Consider the following 21,315-nt stretch of genomic DNA (forward strand, 5'->3'; position numbering starts at 1 on the left):
AGATCTCCACGCTATCTAGTCCAGCCTCGTTCTCTTCTGATCCCGCTTCTATCCTACCTGTTGCCATGCACACATACAAACAAGACAACAGCCGGATAACTCCGGTGAGAATTATATTCTCAGTATAAACCATGTATACATGCAGTCATATAAATCATATAAAAGCATATAACAGGCATTCATAACATGTATGCAAATCAGAACATGAACCCATTATTCATAACATGTAACATAATCAGAAACATGAATTAATATCAAGAATAATTCTTATTCTAAACATGTACCAAAATCAGAAACACAAATGTACATGTACCATATTCAGGAACATAATTAACATCAATCAATATAAATCAATATAACTGTCATTCAGACTCGTGACTCTACGTTTTAGACTAGACTCAATCCTAGCCTAGGGATCCCGATTTCCAGATGTGGTGTTCCTATATCGAATTCCGTAATAGAAGGAACAGTGATTCTATTTACTCGATATAACCAAATATGGTGTTCCTATATCGAATTCCGTAATAGAAGAAATTCCAATTCTATTTACTCGATATAACCAAACATCCGGTGTCCTGACCTAACCGTCATGGACTGTAGCTCTATCGCTAATATCCTATCTTGAGACATCGTGCAATATGCCCTTGGCGATCCCGCCACTATCAGACACCTCTGTCCCAAGATTCCTATACCATCTTGTGACATCGTGCAATGTGCCCGTGGCGATCCCACCACTATCAGACACTTCTGTCACAAGATTACTCGCCTAATACCTGCTTTCTATAACTCAAGAGAACAAGTACATCAATCAAATCAATGCAAATATCAATGCAACAAAATAAAGTATGTGGTTTAGGGAAACTCGAGTCAAACCTCACTCGAATTGTGCAATCCAACTCAACATTAATTTATACATGTATCTTCTCGCTCAGAAGAAGAAGTCCCGAATCTTCCTCGGTCCATTCCCAATCTGGTAATAACAATCGAATAGGTATAATATCAATACACAACTCAATTCAATACCTATTCTAATCAATATCGAATCCAGATACAATATAATTCATATCGACGATATCCCGATATAATCGAAACCCCTACTGAACTGATTATTATTAATCCTCTGATGTTTCGACGACATAAAAATACAATCCCGATAACCTCGTCAGTCCCAACATCACAGATATAATACCAGACTTTGTAAACAGTATCAATATAACTCATAATCTCAATGATAATACAATTATGATATCGAATCTCAATCAAATCGACTCCGAAAATCATAACAAATACATAATCAGTCTGTTTCTCAATCTGACTTTGACTCTATGATGTCTAACATGACAAGAACATAATATATGAATCATATTAAATACTGACAATAGTCTAATTTCAAATCATATCTAAACGTAACAAAACTTACGTCCTGTTGTAGCATGCGTCGATAGGAACGCAGTACTGTACTCGGATTCAAAAACAGACGGACGGATTGAAATAAAAAAGCGTAAGGATTTTCACGAAGCTTCCTCGCCCTCTCTCTTTCTTCGTTCTTCTTATTCTGAATTGAATTCATATAATACATATATATATATATATATATATATATATATATATATATATATATATATATATATATACACACGTCGCATGCCAACCAAGTGGCACCCTTACGTTTTGCATGTCTGGCGCATATGCGCGCCCAAGTTCCGCGCATATGCGCCGGGCATTCTATCCAAATGTTGCTACTGGAATGCTCGCGCATATGCGCGCAAATCGTCGCGCATATGCGCGAGACTTACTGTCTCGAGCACAAACCCAGTCGCGCATATGCGCGCCTTCCGACGCGCATGTGCGTCACCTTCTCTGCCCTGCTCGCGCATGTGCGCCGTTCACGTCGCGCATATGCGCCGAGCACTCGGGACTTCCCTTTGGCTACTGGACACCTCGTGCATATGCGCCCACACGCCGCGCATATGCGCGGGGTCTTCTGTCCACTCCGCGCATGGCTCGCGCATCTCGTCGCGCATGTGCGCATATGGCCTTTCCTTCGCACATAATTCGCGTCTGTTCTCGTCTTTCCCGGTCCACTCCGTTCCGTCTATAATCACTTCAATTAATCAAGAAATCATCCCAGATTAATCTCCGATTACGGTAAATATACCCAAATCATTTCAAATTACGGTAATCAAATTCTCGGGCATTACAAGTCCCTTCCTATTTGTGTACTTCTCTCGATTTATCTTTTTGTATGGGTCAAGAGACATCTGACTCATTATGGGGGTATATTACCATCGATAAACCTTAAAGAAAAAAAAAAAGACAGTCTTGAAATAGGTTTACATGACTAGCATGTAGTGAAAATGTAACATTAACAGGATGTAGATGTGACGCTCACATCATTTTTTTTATGAAAAAATATAAAGTTATCAAAAATTGAAAAATACGTATTAAACCCCAATTTTAACAACATAACTGACTAAAATTGCAAATAGATAAATATACTAAACAAAAATTACAATTTCATGTCTTCGTGTATAATATGAAAATTTTTATGGTTTCTTGTAATCTTTATATGTGTGTGTGTGATACAAGTCGATACACAATGACTATTGTGACATTTTTTGTAGACACTTTTAATTAAATGTTGTTACAAATACTTAATAATGACACTTGAAAAAAATTAATAATGTGTAAAATAAAAAAAACATATTAGATTAGTTATCCTGACATTTTTAATTGATGTCATTTTTTATATGGAGGAAACAATTATTTTATCTCCTCCAATATTTATCCAACCCAAATATTCCCACATTTATTTTATCTATTTCTCCCCAAAGTCTTCACCCTGCTCTCCACGTCGTCACTATAAGAAAATATGAATTCAACAACACTCAAAAGACAAAAACCATTGTATTTTTTATTTTAACAACGGTTTTAACAAAAACCGTTGTCATAGCTTAAAAACCCCGCTAATAAACAAGAGTTTTTTAAAAGTCGTTGTCTTTTATATGTCTACGACAACGATTTTTAAAAATCGTTGTCAATGAGTGGGTTTTTTTAGGTTACAACAAAATTTTTCGTAAACCGTTGTTTATATGATTTTTGTCAAAGACAAAACCGTTGTCTTTTCAATTTTTTATAATCAAAGACAACAGTTTTTTGAAACCGTTGTTCATTAACATTTTTTTTTAGCAAAGACAACTGTTTTTTAGAAAACGTTATCTATTAATTTTGGGACCAAATTGGTGTGAAATATAAGTTCTATTTGTCTTAGAACGGGAAGAAAGTTTGATTAGGCCATATGATCTTTTACAAAAAGTTGGAGATACACTTGGAGAAATGATAACTTGGTCTTGTCATTTTGTATGATATTCAACTTTTCAATTAACTAGTATTTATTGTTATGTCTCTCATGTTAGTATCTTTTTAAATTAATAATATTTATATTTGCAGTTGACAGTTAATGAAGAAGATTTCTACTAGGTACATTTGGATAAATAATAATTTTCCAGTTTATTATTTGGTTTGATATTCAATAGTTTGAATTAAATTTTAATATTTTATTTTGTGCTTTAATTTTATTCATTCATACAAATATATGAATTTTTATTGTAGGTGACAAGAATATTGGATTTTGATTAAGATGAGATGGTTGAAGAATGAAGATGCGTCACAAGTTTGCTTATGTTTTGCTTTACGAGGCTTAATTGTTTGTAAGTTCTTAAATTAAATACATTTGGTACATTTGTTGGGGTATAGATGTTTTTCGAGATAACAAATTTGTCAGTTTTATACATTAATGATTGCAAAATTAATGACAATTATTGATTAGTAATTTAATTTCTATTTTAAAATTTTGTATTTGTAATTATGTTTGTTATATCCTTGAATATTATATCATGAAAATAATGAAAATCGATGACATTTCATAAAATATGACATTTTTTATGTTACAATAGAACATTAAATCATGTACATAACAAATGTCATTGTAAAACTCATATGGAGACATTTCAAAAAGTCATTATAAACAACTATTAATGACAATTTTCAATGTCTTTATATACCAATATAGAAGACATTTGTAAGTGTCATTACAGATTACATAATGAGACATTTTAAATTAACCTTATAACCTATCATTAGTGACATTTTTTATTGTCACTATAAATAACATACACGATACTTTTATTTGTCATTATAAATGATTTTACATAACATATAAATTTGTCGTTATTACTATAATAACAAGACATGTATAAATGTCTTTAAAACATGAGTTTTCCTGACATTTAAAAATGTCATTATATGAATAATTAGTAACACGTATTAAGTTGTCATTAACATCTTATAATGACATTAAAAAATGTCAGGAAGTTTAAGACGATATTGGAATAGAGGATATTTGTTGGAGGTGTCACTAAAACTTAAATTTCACTAAATATTGAATATGATTACATTTATGAATGTCACTATAAGCATTTATTCTTGTAGTGATACGGTACACAATTAGAGTGAAACTTAATACTTTTGACATAAAATCAATATTTTTTCATGAATCGAATCAGGTAAGATATTTGTCTCACAAAATTGATGTGTGAGACAGTCTCATATGAGTTTTGTGATATCAAAAAAATGAAACACTCGTTATGCATTTATGCGTAAATATTTTATTGCATTTTTTAATTCAATATTTATCAATAGCTTTTTATATAAATATATACATATATTAGTCTTAATTATATATATTTTTTCGACTAACTCAAATATATAGTGTGGTTTCTATATTTAATATCATTTTTACTAACATATTATTAATTATGTGTTGGAAAACATACAGTCATTTTTTTAAATGAATTTAAAAAAAATTACGATTGTTTGACAATCTTGATTTTGACAAAACTTTTTATATTTTTTAAAACATATTTACTCAAGTATGAAGTTGCTAACTTGATATAGAAGCTGAATTTCGAATTTAGCTAAATTGAAAATCTGACGAGTTTCAGTGTTTTGATGATAGCTCATAGTTCGATTATCCGAATGATCAGCCGCCTAGACGACTGAAAAGAAAACCCAACTTGGCACAAGTTGTATATCACACTAATTGCGCTAAATCGGATGTTATCTAGTCAAACTGATAGTTGCAAGACCAAACCGATCGCACGAAAATAACAATCAGTTGAACATGAGCAGTTGTGATATTTTGGTCAGCCTGATTAGCTCGGTTATCCAAATGAAACGATTCAGTATATTACGAAGCTAAAACGATTTAGGTGAGCATACGAGCAAAATTAGACAAAACGTCAAAATCTGTCGGGCTCGAGAAAAGTGACCAGCAAGGCGGAAATGACCGTTCAATATTAGAATGAGTAAAAAAAAATTCAAACGGTCATATTCATGTATCTAACGTCTATATTATTGTTGGAGCCTATAAATACAATATTTTGAAGATAAAATATAAGCTTCTGAATGAGATTCAAAGTATAGGCAACCTACATGAATAAATGCTCTAGAATGAGAGCAAACACAAATGTGATGACATTTGAGAGATACACACATTGTAATAGATTAAATCCCCACACGCAATATCTCACACACACACACACACATATATATATATATGAGAGTTGAGCTTCAAAGTTTAGTTGAATGGGTCTTCCCACAAAGACATTAAAGATTGTGTTTGTAATCTTGGCACAAAAGACGTTAAATATTATATCGATTGTGAGGTTGTGTCATATAATCACGAGTGTTCTAAGGGTTTTAATTAGGCAAGAGATAAGTACTAGGTTGAAATAGGTTTGCAAGGAGTTATATAATTCAAAGTCTTTTAATAGACTCTTCCCAATGAGAAGAAAAGGTGATGTATGAGTTGTTAATCTCCGAACATCTATAAACAAATTTTTGTGCATATTTATTTATTGCATTTAAATATTGCTAATGTTTTTAATATGAATTGTTAAAATTTTTTTGCGTTATTCAAATACCCAAAATTTTGCATACCAAGTGTTTGCTAAAATATTTCAATCAAACTTTTTGTACTCATTCAACTTGCATATATATTAAATGTTTTACAAAATATTTAATCGATTGAAGGATTATTTTGAGTGTCTTTTACTTGATTTGAAATCAAAATCAATTTAATTCATCGACCTACCGTAGCTCATCGATTATCCCACAATCAATCTTTATCGATTATGTTTGTTTGTAACATTTGTTTTTTTAATTAGTTTTTTATTTTTTATTATACGTGAAAAAAAAAATAAGTTTATATATTTGAAACGGATAGTATTTGATGACTGATGAATAAATGGAATCACTATTTACGAAATAAAGGCAATTAATGAGAAATTAATTATCATACACACTATTTATCATATGACTTGAATACGATGACTTCATGAGTACTTGGAAGCAACTATTTAAGAAATAAATGCAATTAATGATAAATTAATTATCTTCTGAAAAATTGGTCATTTAATTAATTTTATTTTTTTATTTGGTCCTTATCCGATTAAAAACCCTCGCAGTTTATTTAAGATCGTTTATTTTCAAAATTTAAGTGTTTAAATAAAATAAATTGTTGAAGAGAGAGCAATACAAGTACAGAACTTTTATCAAACAAATGAGAGAAAGAGTAATAACAAATAAGAAAATTGTGAATAATACGAGAGACGAACAAAAATATTGAAATAAATTTAGTTTTTATATATATATATAAAGCTTATACGTTGAACTATTTTTTTTAAAAAAATTGCTGTCTTATTATCTTGTAAACACTAGAAAATGTTTCTCTAGAACATATTTACGAAGCACTCGTAGACCTTTTAAAATTATATTATAAATATTTTTTTATTATATATATATATATACACACACACATATACTATATTATTAAGTACACTTAGAGTAACTAATTTTTATTTTCATGGCCAGTTTTAACAATTATATATATTAATAAAGTGCTAAAAGTTCAATACAAGTCACATTTATCTTAGTGTATCTAGTCCTTATTTTCTAATAACCAAGTGGTTAGTTCGATTATGGGTGTGTGGGCAGTGCCCACACCCCATATGAGTGGTTGAGATTTCACCTCATGGGGAAAAAAAAATTAAAAAAAAATAAAATTGAACCAGAAAAAATTCTGGCCCTTAGATGTACCCCTGCAGGCACTGCCTGCAGGGGTAGGATTAGTGCCTGCAGGGGTAGGATGAAATAATCCTAACCAAGTCACATGTTTAATTCATGCTTCGATTTTTTTTTTTTCATTTAATTTTTTTTAATTTATATATCAAAATTGATGTGCAGTCTTTCACTATTTTTTATAATTAAATTTTAAATATAAACCAAATGAATTATAAAAAATATGGGAGATTTTCTTAAATAGACTTCACACAATTACTATAATCAATTATAGCCTTCAGTTAAATTAATTTACCAAAATAGTCTTTTTATCATATCAAATTACATAAATATCTTTTATCATTTAAGCTCTATTCACCATCAATTTCTTTATCTCAAACTCTTTATTTGATTTTCGTAATTTCTCGAATAATCTTATGAATTACATGCATTTGTACGTAGACTGATGATAATTTGAGATAATTCTTTTGTCGAGTATCATTTTTATGCATTTTATTTTTTTGAAAGTTTGTTGTGCATTCTCATAAACTGTTAGCATGGAATAAAGTAGAGATTTAATTGAGACCGTCAGATTTTTTGTTTATATTTGTGTAAACTCACATTGATGTAATTATTACGTTTCATAACCATGGTGATTGATGATTTTGTTTATATTATTTTATATGAGCAACAATTATAATTAAAATATTATAACCTTGGTGGTTTCGTATGCACTAATTCAAACCAACAATTCACAATTTTATTAAAATATATTTATTGATATAAGTAAGTATTATTAAAAAAATTAATATATTATAAATTAAATAAAACAGAACAAATGTTATCAACTCTTAAAGAGAAATAATAGATAATTAAACAAATAAATCACAAAAATGGAACATGTGTTTTTATAGAAAAAAGGGTATTTTAGGATTTTTTTTAATTAAATAAGACATAATACATAATGTGTAATAAATAAAGCCATTTTTAAAATTATGACTTTGAAATAGACTAGAATAATCAATTTCCCAAAAAATATTGTACTTCGATCTTTTTCCCTTTCTTTTTTCTATTTAATTTTTTAATTCATATATAAAAATTACATTGTAATCTCTCACTATTTTTTATACTTATATTTTAATTCTCATTTAAATATAAACCAAATGAATTATTTAAAAAAATTATACCCGTACGCAACACATGCATCAGTACACTAATATATATATATATATATATATATATATATATATATATATATATATATATATATATATATATATATATATATATATATATATATTTATTTATTTATTTATTTATAGACACACACAGAGCATTGTATACTAACAATGTGGAATAATGGCGTAATTTTGGATTTGTCCAAATACCCTCAATCTTATCAAACTTATTACATGGTTTAACTATATTATAATAACACTTTTCTTTATATTTCATTTTCTCTTCTACCATTTAAATTTCTAAAACTAATAAATTTTATTTTCAAAACAAGCTATTTCATTCTTTATTTTTTTTTATGGAATACACGCGCATCTTGTATGTCACAATCCGCAAATATATATAATACCTGAATCATAACCGAGAAATTACACTAATTGAATTTAATAAAATAAATAGACACAAATTTGTTTATGAAATATCGGATTCTAGTCCTACTTTTTCATTTTGAGAAATATTACTAGAAGATTTGACTTATATTTATCAAGGTTCTAAATAGCGTGAAGCGTCCCGAAGCGTGAATGTCAAGCTTAAGCAAGATTAGCACATGCTTAAGCGTGAAAAAAACATTTTTTATTTTTAGTGTAATTGTAATTATCTCAAACCAATAAATAGATAAAATAATACATAAATATAATAAATTTAAGTTTGATACATTAATTAACATATTTGTGAAAGCATAAAAATCTCAAAATTACAATCTTTATTTGTTTTTGCAACTAGACTACATTAAAAAATGCTAAATATTTGTCAAAACATTATCAGACATGCTTAATCATAATTAAAATAAAAAATAAACATCTAAATTATAAACTTAATTTATTATTTTAAAATAAAAAGACATACCTTCAAAATAAAAAAAAAAACTAAAAATATAAGATCGATTAATTGTGCTTAAGAACACTTGATTAAACGTCGTAATTATGTTTAATTCGGTCAAACTAAAGTTTAAACAAATTTTTTTTGCTTTTTTTCCAAAGCAGAGCGTTTTTATTGGACTTCAATCTTAAACGCGCATAATCTCCAAGTGGAGGACTTTTTAGAACACTCATATTTATTGTACAAACCCATTTCCAACTAAGTCCTCAATGCTCTGGACAACAAACACAAAAACATTACAACTTGGTTGTGAAGACAAGTCAACAACCTACAACTCGGATTTGACGTATCACACCAATTAGACTTTCTTTAATATATACATACAAAAAACTCTCACTCAAACATTCTATGAAAAATTCAAATCTCTTTTGTAGGAGCGAATTTTCTTCGAATGACATTAAACATAATAGTTCGAAAAATTATACATTGACACAAAGTTATATGCTCGAAGTCCTTCGATTTTAAAATAAAAATTCCATCAAAAAATATTTTTGTTTTAAAAAAATGAAAAAATAAGATAGTGTTCATTAGTGGGCCTGAATGATTTATGAGATGATCAATGCTCCTAAAGAATTTCATCTCCGGCCCATACATCTTCACCGTCTTCTTCCCATTCAACACAACCGGAAACTTTGGCGAAAAGACATGGCGTTGGAAGCGTACGCATCCATAAACCCGAAACATCGGGATCGACTTCTCATCCCCGTCCATGTTCCCGTTTCAAAGATATTAATATGACAAGAAGATGGCGGATTCAGAGATTTTTTCAAACCAAAGCTTATTATTATTATGTATTATTATTATTAATGATAATATCAATATTAATAATTCTATTATTATTAATATTAGAATTTTGCTCAGTACTCCTTTTATTAACAAAAACAATAGAAAATTATGTCGGAAAAATGGTTACACGAACTTTAAAAAACCGACCGGATTTACCAATGGCATGAAATGTTTGAAATTAAAGTGGTTCATGCATGCTGTTGTCGTTTAATTAATTAGTTCAACGAGAGAAACAACCCTTTTTTTGTTAATTATATTTCGATACGAGGAAGAGTTACATCCATGGGCATTAGGCATGTTTAACGGTTCCGATCCGGGGTTTTAGTTCTGGCCCCGTCGTGGGGTTCTGGTCGGGATCCGCGGGTGCCGATTTCAAGGTATGTACCTTGAAACCAATACGATCCACTATTCGAACCGGTAATGGGTGGACCGGTTCTTTATGATTCCAACTTGTTTTGCATGGTCGAAGGAGCCCAATAGGAACCGCCCTAACGTGCATTGACGAAGAAACATGTGTCGAGACAGAACATCTCGCGCTACGTGGGTTATTTTCAGCCTCCCCAGCGCGAGACATTTGAAACACGAGTACACGACTGTTTTTTTTTAAAGAAAAATTCTAGCCAGAAAAGGTTCTATACGGTTCCGCAAGTGAAAAAACATCATGATCCATTCACTAATAAATTCAGGATGGTTCCGGAACTGATAATGCCCAATCGATTCCATGCTTAATGTTCAGGTTTCTATCCGATTACGGGTCGAACCGGCCCGTTCAGCATGTCTAACAGGCACTAATGAAAAAATAAAAGTATATAAACATAAAGTAAAATGTCGACCACATGCATTGTATATTGTGTAGGGAAAATTATATTTTTGATTTTGTATGTCTTTTTATGATTTTGGTATTATATGTTGTCAAATTTCAAGCTTAATCAGCAATCTTTCTTTACAATTTTAATCATTTTTTTTCAATTGAGCGCTGATGATAACACCAATACAATTGTGAAATGTGTAGTGAAGATCAAGTCTGTCGATGGGGAAAAAATATTAAATTGCCAAAAAAAAATAGAAAATGGACTCGGATTGAATTTTAATAAAATCGACAGACGATTAAATGTCCAAAATCGTAATGAAGCAAATATGCAGAATTAAAACTGCAATTTTCTCTATAACAAGTTGTAATAAATATATGAATCTTTGATTAAATATTTCACCAAGAAACACGACAATATATCGATGTAACGATCGAGCATCATATCATCCTCGTTTGGATTAAATAAAAATAAATCTTTTATACTAGTTGAAGATAATTGTCAAATCTGCATTTGAATTTCAATTATGACAAGTAAGACATATTGCCATAAATATAAGATAGTTGTCAAATCTGCATTTAAATTTCAATTATAAAAAAACACATCAAAATGAACACACTCAATAACGGACAAGTGAACCGATCAATAGACAAAGTCGGGGATGCCGGCTGGAAGACGACAGGTTGAAAACTTTAAAAAAAAAAAAAAAAAAAATCTTAAAAGTGAGTTCCATAATAATAATCCTATAAAGAATATTAAGGTCTGTTTCTCTCACATGAATTATTGGGACTCGTCTGAATTATTGGTATATTGGAAAAAGATGTATCGTCCATACAACGACTGAGAATTCAGATGCCATTTCTACCTATTTAATTATGAGATTGATAATTTGAGCTTTGTATTTGTGGCTATGAATTGATGATGGTGGTGACATCCCCGAGATAATGTTTGTTTTGTTCTCATGTCATTCAACTACGAATAAACACTCACACACACACAAAAGCAATTAAAAAATTGTAGCAGTAAGAAACCTGTTTTTTTTTTTAAAGAGATAATATTTTATATTACTAAGTAGTATAAGATCAGATTCATTATTTGATCATTGAAAATATATATTAAAGTTTTCTTTTTATGTTATCTTATAAAAATATATATATAATATAATAAAATAGTATGGACAAACTTGCAAAAACTCCTCGTTTCCTTTCTCAACTTTCTTCTTACTCCTCGTCCTTTCAATTCTTTGTCTTAACTCCTCAATTTTCTAAATTTTCCAAGAAAACCTTTACTTCTTTTAATTATGGTACACAACATTGTTTAACCTATCGAGCATGTTCTTAAAGGCGTATAACCTCAAGACATATCATATTCAGATGATCGTTTTTTAAATGGCTCATCATGCTTCCGTATAATAAATTAAATCATTTACCTTTTTGACCAAAATGACGTCGGGTTATATCCAACAAGTTTTACATAATATTCTTCACAGCTCAACTACGCAGTCACAACAGATGGTTCCCTATGCAGATTCCTTCAACAATACATTGCACAACCTTGTTTCGTTTCATACCTCATGGTGTATAATAAAAAGGTTAATTTGGAACTAATGCATAGAGGGGCAAAAACTTTGGTTTTTTTATTCAAACATAACAAATTATTATTACAAAGTAACCTGATATAGAGGACGAGGAACTTGCTTAGCTACCTATAGTAGTCGGAGTTACAACACACATAAACTAGTAAGAGAAAAGAAAATGAAGAGGTTGAATGATGACTTCATCCTTCTTCTGTTTTGGTATTTATAGAAGTCTTTTGCGGATTTGAATTTCGGACTTCAAAAAGTTGCCTTAGTTTTTCTTTAATGCCTTCCAGCTATGTTTGGCAGTTACCTCTTGAGTGGGTGGTTGAATGGTTCCTCCACTTTTTTGAGTTGTCCTTTTCTAGATCATTAATCTAGAAATAGTTTTTTCTTTCATCTTTATCTCTTGACATAACCAATAGATATGTGTTTAGATCATATCAGCTTATATCTCATTCCTTGCTTCTTTTAATTATTTGTATAGATATTTAAAAATCACCAGCTGCTTTCTTATCGCCTTAATCCGTCTTTTGAAAACCTTAAAATATGTAAAATGCATTTTCTTTTGTTCCAAACTTCGTTTTAATTCTTGTGTGATTTTCTTACTCTCATTTACTGTGTGATTTTCTTACTCTCATTTACTTATATTTATAGTTGTATTTGGGTCCAAGTCTTTTTGTTAGTGGGTAAATTACACGCCTACTTACTTTTTTCGAGGAATCTTTAGTTTTTGGTTTCCCCGAGGAGAACCTGACTGTCGTCACATGTCTATTTATTTTGTCGAGGAATCTTAAACTTTTGGTGTCCCAAGGAAAATGAAATTATGATCTTTCATCACCTACAAAAAAAAAAAACGGGATTAGCGACGGTCAAAACCGTCGCTAAAAAACTGTCGCTATCCCTAAGGCGACGGTACTAACGACGGTCAGTCAACCCGTGACCTGATGATGCGTCGCCAAAAAAAAGTCACGGTTTAAACTCCCGTCGTTATATAGCGACGGTTTTTATGAAGAACACCGTCTCTATATTTGCGACGGTTTAAGAACCGTCGCAAATATAGCGACGGTGTTTATATAAACACCGTCGCTACTTTAAGCGTCGGTTTTTTAATAAACCGTCGCTATATTAAGCGACGGTCCTAAAAAATCCGTCGCTATATTAATCGGCGGTTTTTTAAAAAAACCGCCGCTTAATTAGCGACGGTGTTTATCGAGAAAATTCGTATACAAAAACTACTGAATAGTTTGGGAACGAAATATCGTACCGAAAAATTTCTGTAAAAAAACTACTAAAAATTTTCTGTTAAACAAAAACTTTAATTTAATACCTAATTTGAGCGAAGACATGTAGTTTTACATAACGGAAGATAACACCGACGAAGAAATCTACAAAATAAATACGAGAAAATGTTAGTACAAAACAAAAAAATCGAAACTTTGAAAAAATAGATAAAGTTTCGCTACTACCGTGAACAATCGTTAAGAAAATTTTCGCGAACCTTCGTATATATAGAATTATAGCGACGGTTTTTGGAAAAAACCGTCGCTATATAGCAACGGTTACATTAAAACCGTCGCTATATAGCGACGGTTTTAGCAATACCGTCGCCGATCCAGATCGGCTACGGATTTTGCATAACCTTTGCTGATCTAGATCGGCGACGGGTTTTGTGGTCCCGTCGCTAGTATAGCGAGGGTTTTTCTTTAATATCGCTATATAGCGACGACTGTGGCAAAACAGTCGCTTATTAAATTAAGCGACGGTTTTTACACGGTCGCTATATAGCGACGGGTTTTAATTACACCGTCGTCTGTTTAATGAGCGACGGTTTATGAAAATTTGTCGCTATATTAGCGACGGTTTGATACAAGACCGTCGCTTTTGTTTTACCCGTTGAACAAAATAGCGACGGGTGTGTGGAACAGTCGCAATAATAGCGACTGTTTTTTAGAAATCGTGGCTAGATAGCGACGGGTTTTATAAAACCGTGGCTATTGTAGCGACGGTAATATAAAACCGTGGCTATAATTTAAAAGGCGACGGTTTATTTAAAAATCGTCGCTATATAGCCACGGTTTTATAAAAACCGTCGCTAAATGAGCGACGGTTTTTATAAAAGCGTCGCTAATCCTTCCGTTTTTTTGTAGTGCATCACTTGGTCTTGTCTCTGCAAGATGCTTCTTGTCTGACATAGGTCTGAAGCCTTTGCCAAATTTTGCCTTTTTTATTTGGGCACTCTGGACAAATATGTTCTGACAATCTTCCCACATGAGTCATTTGCAGAATTTTCGACGAGTTTCTTTACTCCCCGGCAGTTTGCTATTCCACAAAAGATTTCTTTTCTTTTCAAATAAATCTTCTGCAAAACTTTTTTTTTTGTCATGTATTTAACATGAATGATTCGTTTACAGAATTATGATAAAACTTAAACGAAAATTTGACTTTGTCCATCTCGATTAAACAGACACATGGATCTCAAGTTCTTCTGGTGGAAATGTCATCTTCAGTTTTTTAAACAACAAGGAGTGTTTATTATGTCGGATGATCTTTGATTAATTTTTTAACATTAATATCTGGACTCCTTAACTTGATGAAATAAAAGGTTTCGTGAGAGCATTTTTCTGCTGGTTCTGGTGATGTACTAAAGAAGTATAGCTCTAAGATGTCTCATCTAGACAAATAGACGTTATTTGCCCATGTTTCATGAACCGCTTCCTGAATCTATTTAGGTAGTCCTGAAATTTTTGGGAAGCTGGGTGATGTAGTATAAACCGAAGCAAGAGCTCTGAATTCATACCAAGCTTTTACGTACTTTGGATATGAATTTGGTTTCATCCATACCCTATTATATTTTCCTAAAACATCAACCCTATGTTTGAATTCATGTTATTTGAGTAAATTTTCCTCCTTAAACATTTAATTACATAATAATAATAAATTTGTATGTTTAAGATAATCGTATCTAGGCTTTGATACCATTTCTGATCAAGTAAAATAAATCATTTAATTTAACACATCTAAGGGTATTTTTTTCATCTTATTTATAATAGGAAGTTCAAAGAAAAATTTTAGGTGTAGGGAATTAAGATAAAATTGAGTTTGGATTTAGAGATTAATTGCAAATTTACCCAAATAGTATCATAGTTTGTTTTTCGAGATTCCTAAATACACATATTTCCTTGTATTCTTTTCGCATCATTCATATTGATTACATTTCTTTTTTCATCTGTCCAAATTATATAATCCAGTTTCTATATTAATAGTAATTTTCCTACTCTTTCACCGATCTACACCAATTCAATTTGCTTTTTTTTACCATCTACAAACAAGCTGGAAACGTTTGGTACTTACCATTGAAAATTTTAAAAATTCAAATAATTAAATTGTTTTTGGCTGTGGAATTGCTTGGACTACTTCATTAAAGTTTTTAACATTGCAAAAAATTTTGGAAGTTGAAATCTGTAGTGTTTCATTGCAAATTTTAGACGGTGAATATTTGAAATTTGAAGTTTAATTGTAATGTTTAGGCGTGGAGAATTTTGGATTTAGATATTAAATAAATCACTAATTATTTGTATTTTTTTTATCTTATTAAATTATGTCATTAAATAAGAGCAAAATAAAAAATTATTTCATCACATTCAATACCTTCAAACACTCGTATCTTTGAGATAAAAATAAATATTTTTTAAAAAACAAAAATAGTTATAATAAAATAAATAAATTATACAAACAGGCAAATCAACGTACAAAGGTGCACCAGTACTACGGAGTATTACACATTTTATTAAACAAAATGAATGTAATAATGATCATCTCGACTACAATAACTTAATAATCTTAATTTGTCTCATCGTCAGTAGAAAGAAATCAGGGTCCCCAATCTTCTTGTTTCTTACGATCGTCATTCACAAAGTTTAAAAAGAAAATAACCCTTTGTTTGAGCTAAAATATTTAATTATGAAAGTCCAATTTAATTATGAAAATCCATCAAATGTGACAGATAAATTCTCATTTATTTAAATTTATTCATATAAATCAAGAAGTTCGTTGAAAGAGGAGAAGATCGTTGGAGAAATTGAAAGAAAACCGTGGGTCATGGGGGGAAGAAACCGTACCGCACAGTAAAGAAAAAGAAGTAATCCGCCAACACAGAAAAAACACAACACACATCGCAAAAACTCCAAGCAACTTCTTGCATAATTCTTGTTGATTTAGTCAAGCTTTTTCGGTCATATTTTAGTATCTTCGTACATATTCTATCACTATTTTGTTATATTTTGCATGTTTTTGTGATTTCCAACTGATTTGTTGATACACAATCAAGTTAGGAGTTTAATTCATCAAATTCTATTGTTTGTTCTTTTGTTTTAGCGTTGCATTTGTTTAAGAGACCATAACAAAAGGTCAAATTTAGTGTTCATGATCGTCGTGATTCTTAGAAGTTAGATTTTGATTGTTTTATACAAATTGATGCATTTTCGCTCATGACCCATTCGCAAATCAAAATATTGTGTAAACACCCTTACCTTCCAATACTCCAGTTAAACGATCGAACATGACTCGCAAGAACATGCACAGTACTAACTAAAACTACATGTAAACCAAACACATTAATTAATTCTACTTAATGTAAGCTGTCTTCACAGGACGTAGTATTAAAAAACTAGAAACCCTGTGAATTGTGATCATGTTAGTCGGAAAAATCCTTACAACTTACATGAATTACTCGTGAAACAATCTGATGTACTAAAAAGTATATATTGCTAGCGACACCCTTTACTAGAGTATAAGAACGAATTCTATGCCTTCGGGTTGGCGAGAGAACTTCGTTCAGACTACTGGTTGGGAGAATTTTTCAAGTTAGTATAATTCGTCACTCTTTTTAAAATTCATCCAGACAGTAGAAAGAAAACCCAGTGGAACATGCTCGGCAAGTCCAGATAAATTACAAGAATGGTTCAAAAAGAGAACTCAGAATCATTAACAAAGGTGTGAACTTGTGAATCAGAATACTCGAATCACAATAAAGAAAGGAAACTAATATATATCACATCAAAAAATTCACAGGAATTCTGAAACATGACATAATAACTCACTAAAACACATGAATTCAATGAAGGCCAAATTTAAGCAGGTGTCGAATTGCCTGATGTCCAAGCAATATCTTTCAGCGCCGGTCTCAGCTCTTTGCTGCAGAATTGATTGTATTCAAGAGTATCGCCACTTGATTTCTTCACCTCCACCACCAGAAAAGACGGCGCCACCGCAAAGAAGTCAGCATCTATTCCAAGTTTCCCTTTTCTCCCACACTCTAAACCCTGCAATCTAACATAAGAATCACTCTTTTTGATACTGAAGTTCTTCGTCTTGGCCACCTCCTCGAGCTTCGAAATCACACTGCTGGCAGGGCTTGCTGTGGCGAATCTCAATTCTTCTTTCTCGACCTTATTCTTCTCCTCGAAGAGGGGAGAAAGATCGAATCCTTCGGACAAGGAAATGATGTGGAAAGCATTCAAAGTCTCTGCTTCTTTCCCCTTTCCAACATTTGCCTCATCTTCTGCCGTCAGTTCTTGCTCTTCTTTCGACCCTAAACGCCGGAAATTCGATTTCTTGAACCAAGAACAGTCCATGATCTTTGATATGCTCATCCTCGTACTGGGATTGGGATCCAACATTTTGGTAATCAATTTGCGGGATTCTGGCGAAAACCAAGGTGGGCATTTGAAATCTCCCCTGCAAATCTTCCTGTACATGGCAACGATATTGTCATCCTGGAAAGGCAAATAACCAGCCAATAACGCAAACAGAATGACGCCGCAGGACCAGATATCGGCCTTCGCACCGTCGTACCCTTTCTTACCAATCACCTCCGGAGCAACATACGCAGGCGTGCCGCACGTTGTGTGCAGCAAGCCGTCCTGTCTGAGGTGATCGGTAAAAGCGCTGAGTCCGAAATCCGTGACCTTAAGATTCCCCACCTCATCTAGCAACAGATTCTCAGGCTTCAAATCACGGTGATACACGCCGCGGCTATGGCAGAAATCTACGGCGGATATAAGCTGCTGGAAGTAGTTCCGAGCCACCTCTTCCCGAAGCTTTCCCTTAGAGATCTTCCCGAACAATTCTCCCCCGCGAACAAATTCCATGACGAAGTAAATCTTGGTCTTACTAGCCATGACTTCGTGAAGCTCGACTATGTTCGGATGCTTCATCATTTTCATCACAGAGATCTCACGCTTCACTTGGTCCATCATCCCCACCCGAATCACCTTCTCTTTGCCCACGATTTTGATGGCCAGGCTCTTCCCAGTCTTTAAAGTCCGCGCATGGTACACCTTCGCGAAAGTGCCGTGTCCCAAGAGCCGCCCCAACTCATACTTTCCATGCAGCACCCCACATTTTTCTTCAGATCCCATGGCAGTCCGATTCCTGAAATTTAACTGTTGTCGTAAAATATTACGTAAAAGCTATAAACAGAGGTAAAGCTTAGCGGCAGGTAGTTATGGCGGTGATGCTGGAGGCATCAACCGTCTTCCACGTGCTTCCGGTGGCAAGTACGGCCACTAACGAGCGGTTTCTTGGCCTTTACGCCGTCCAGATGGAGGTTAGCAGCCGGAGATCTTCTCATCTCTCCGCATTCCCCACACACAGAAATTGACGAAATCTATGGGCCCTTTTTTTTGGCTTCACAATCTCCTCCTTTCCTCCTCCTTCCCAAGCAGAAACAAGGAATATATCAAAGGTCTTGGGGGCATATTAGTCAATGTGAATCATATCAATCGACGGCTGAGGGGGTGTTCTTACACGTGTCGATATTTAAATGGGAGATGTGACTGGGGCACTTTTTCCTTTCCTTTAAAAAAAAAAAAAAAAACTGGGAACACATTCATGCCCTGAAGGCACACATGGGACGTGACGTAATTAATAATCAATAATAGACTAATAGTCAGTTAGTTTGGTACTCAACGGAATGGGGTAAAAATTTGTGTGAGACGATCTCACGGGTCGTATTTGTGAGACGGATCTCTTATTTAGATCATCTATGAAAAAATATTACTTTTTATGCTGAGATTATTACTTTTTATTGTGAATATGGGTAGGGTTGACTCGGCTCACAGATTATAAAAAATATTACTTTTTATGCTGAGATTATTACTTTTACTAGAAGAAACTTAATTGTATTTTTTTTATGGTTCCGACTTTTTGTGACCGAGATTGAAATCGATTTTGACCAAAAGCTCAAATATACGAAATAAGGGCTCAATTCGGTTCGTTTGCATCAATAGATGTGTTGTCCAAAGATATATGTAGAATGATCACAGTATGATTTTGTGATTATTTTTTTAAGAAAATAAAATAAGAGTGTCTGTTAATTGTCTCACATCGATTGGATAAATAAACTGAGAGTTGTATATATGGGCTTGGACAATCCTCCACCCTTGAGCTAGCTTTTGGGGTTGATTTAGGTTCAAGTTTCAATCTCAACATAGTATCAAAGCTCGGGTTCTACCGTTATGTGTTGAACTGCCTATAATTAATCCACTCGTTCTGCCCATATTTGGGTCATTTGTAAACTCCATGCTCCAAATGTTCATTCCTGAGCGTGATAGGGTGTGTTAATTGTCCCACATCGGTTGGATAAATAACCCGAGAGTTGTATATATGGGATTGGACAATCCCTCTTTTGAGATAGTTTTTGAGGTTGAGTTAGGTTCAAGTTCCAATCTTAACAGTGTCATATATGGTCTATTAGTGTTTTTAAAAAATAGTCATGGTTTCACATATAAAATTAGTTTTATGGTTGAACGGTTTCAGATGATTACATTCAGTTTACGGGTTTTTTTGTGAAAACCAAGCAACATGCAAAATATAAAAACATATATTTAAATTGATTTGAAAACAATAATAATAAATTGTCTTACAAATATAAAATATAGTTCAAATAAAAAAATAAAATTAGTTAAAACAATAATCAAAATATATTTAGTAAACAAAAATAAATACCATAACAAATACAAGACTATTTTGAAGAATATTTTGGAAGAAGATGAATTTTTTTAGGAAGAAGTTTTTGTGTCGACAGTTAAGATAAATTGAATGAAACTTTTTTAATTGAATATGTTATTTATATATTATGATAAGTCGAAACCAAATACTATAACAAGCTGTTTAAGTGGGACGGTTTGATATGGTTACAAAAAAAATTAATGTAACTCTTTTTGTGTTAGTGATGATGTGTGAGAAATTAATCTATTTAAGTGTATATACTTTCAAATTCATTCTCACACATAAGGAAAAAACTCTCTTTAAGCTAATATATATCTATTTACATTTCTCATATTGTATTTACTCTCATTCTAACTTGTTTTTATTTTATATAGGTGTGGTTATGATTATTAAGATGTGGTTCAAGACAAAAACTCATGTGAGACGGTTTCACAGTCGTATTTTGTGAGACAAATATCTTATTTGGCTCATCCATGAAAAAATATTACTTTTTATGTTAAGAGTAATATTTTTTATTGTGAATAGCGGTAGGGCTTATACGTCTCATAGATAAAGATTTGTGATACCTTCTCACAAAAGACCTATTCGTGGTTAAATTTGGTGACAATTTCAGTTTAGGCTTCAATTATTGTCCCATATTTGGAAAAGCAAATAACTGAATCGAGGCATCGAGCCATGTTACCTCTGAAGGCATTCCCATGTGTTAGGATCTCTACCGCTCAATTTATGTACCAATTATTAACAAACACACGCACATATACGGGTTTCTTGGAAATAATTGCACACAACGTGTACTTACGTAAATCAAATTCTTATCTAAAATATCATTTTATATTTATATATCATAAATTTTCATATTAAATTTAATCAAAATTTGTTAGTTATTATTTATAGTTA

At 32.1% G+C, this 21,315-nt stretch overlaps 1 protein-coding gene and 1 long non-coding RNA gene across 2 annotated transcripts; one reads left to right on the plus strand and one right to left on the minus strand.

Annotated features, from left to right (window-relative positions):
* Positions 1 to 3,262: 3,262 nt before the first annotated feature.
* On the plus strand, positions 3,263 to 3,858 carry LOC140803188 (uncharacterized). Its single transcript, XR_012111797.1, has 2 exons — positions 3,263 to 3,360; positions 3,613 to 3,858. It is a non-coding gene; the product is annotated as an uncharacterized lncRNA (long non-coding RNA).
* Positions 3,859 to 17,346: 13,488 nt separating this feature from the next.
* LOC140842782 (CBL-interacting serine/threonine-protein kinase 6-like) lies at positions 17,347 to 19,129 on the minus strand. Its single transcript, XM_073210918.1, has one exon. It carries the CDS (start codon positions 18,825 to 18,827, stop codon positions 17,538 to 17,540), a length of 1,290 nt encoding a protein of 429 aa, XP_073067019.1. The 5' UTR covers positions 18,828 to 19,129; the 3' UTR covers positions 17,347 to 17,537.
* Positions 19,130 to 21,315: the final 2,186 nt, after the last annotated feature.

Source organism: Primulina eburnea, chromosome 10 (assembly GCF_022965805.1).
Source record: "Primulina eburnea isolate SZY01 chromosome 10, ASM2296580v1, whole genome shotgun sequence".
NCBI lineage: Eukaryota > Viridiplantae > Streptophyta > Magnoliopsida > Lamiales > Gesneriaceae > Primulina > Primulina eburnea.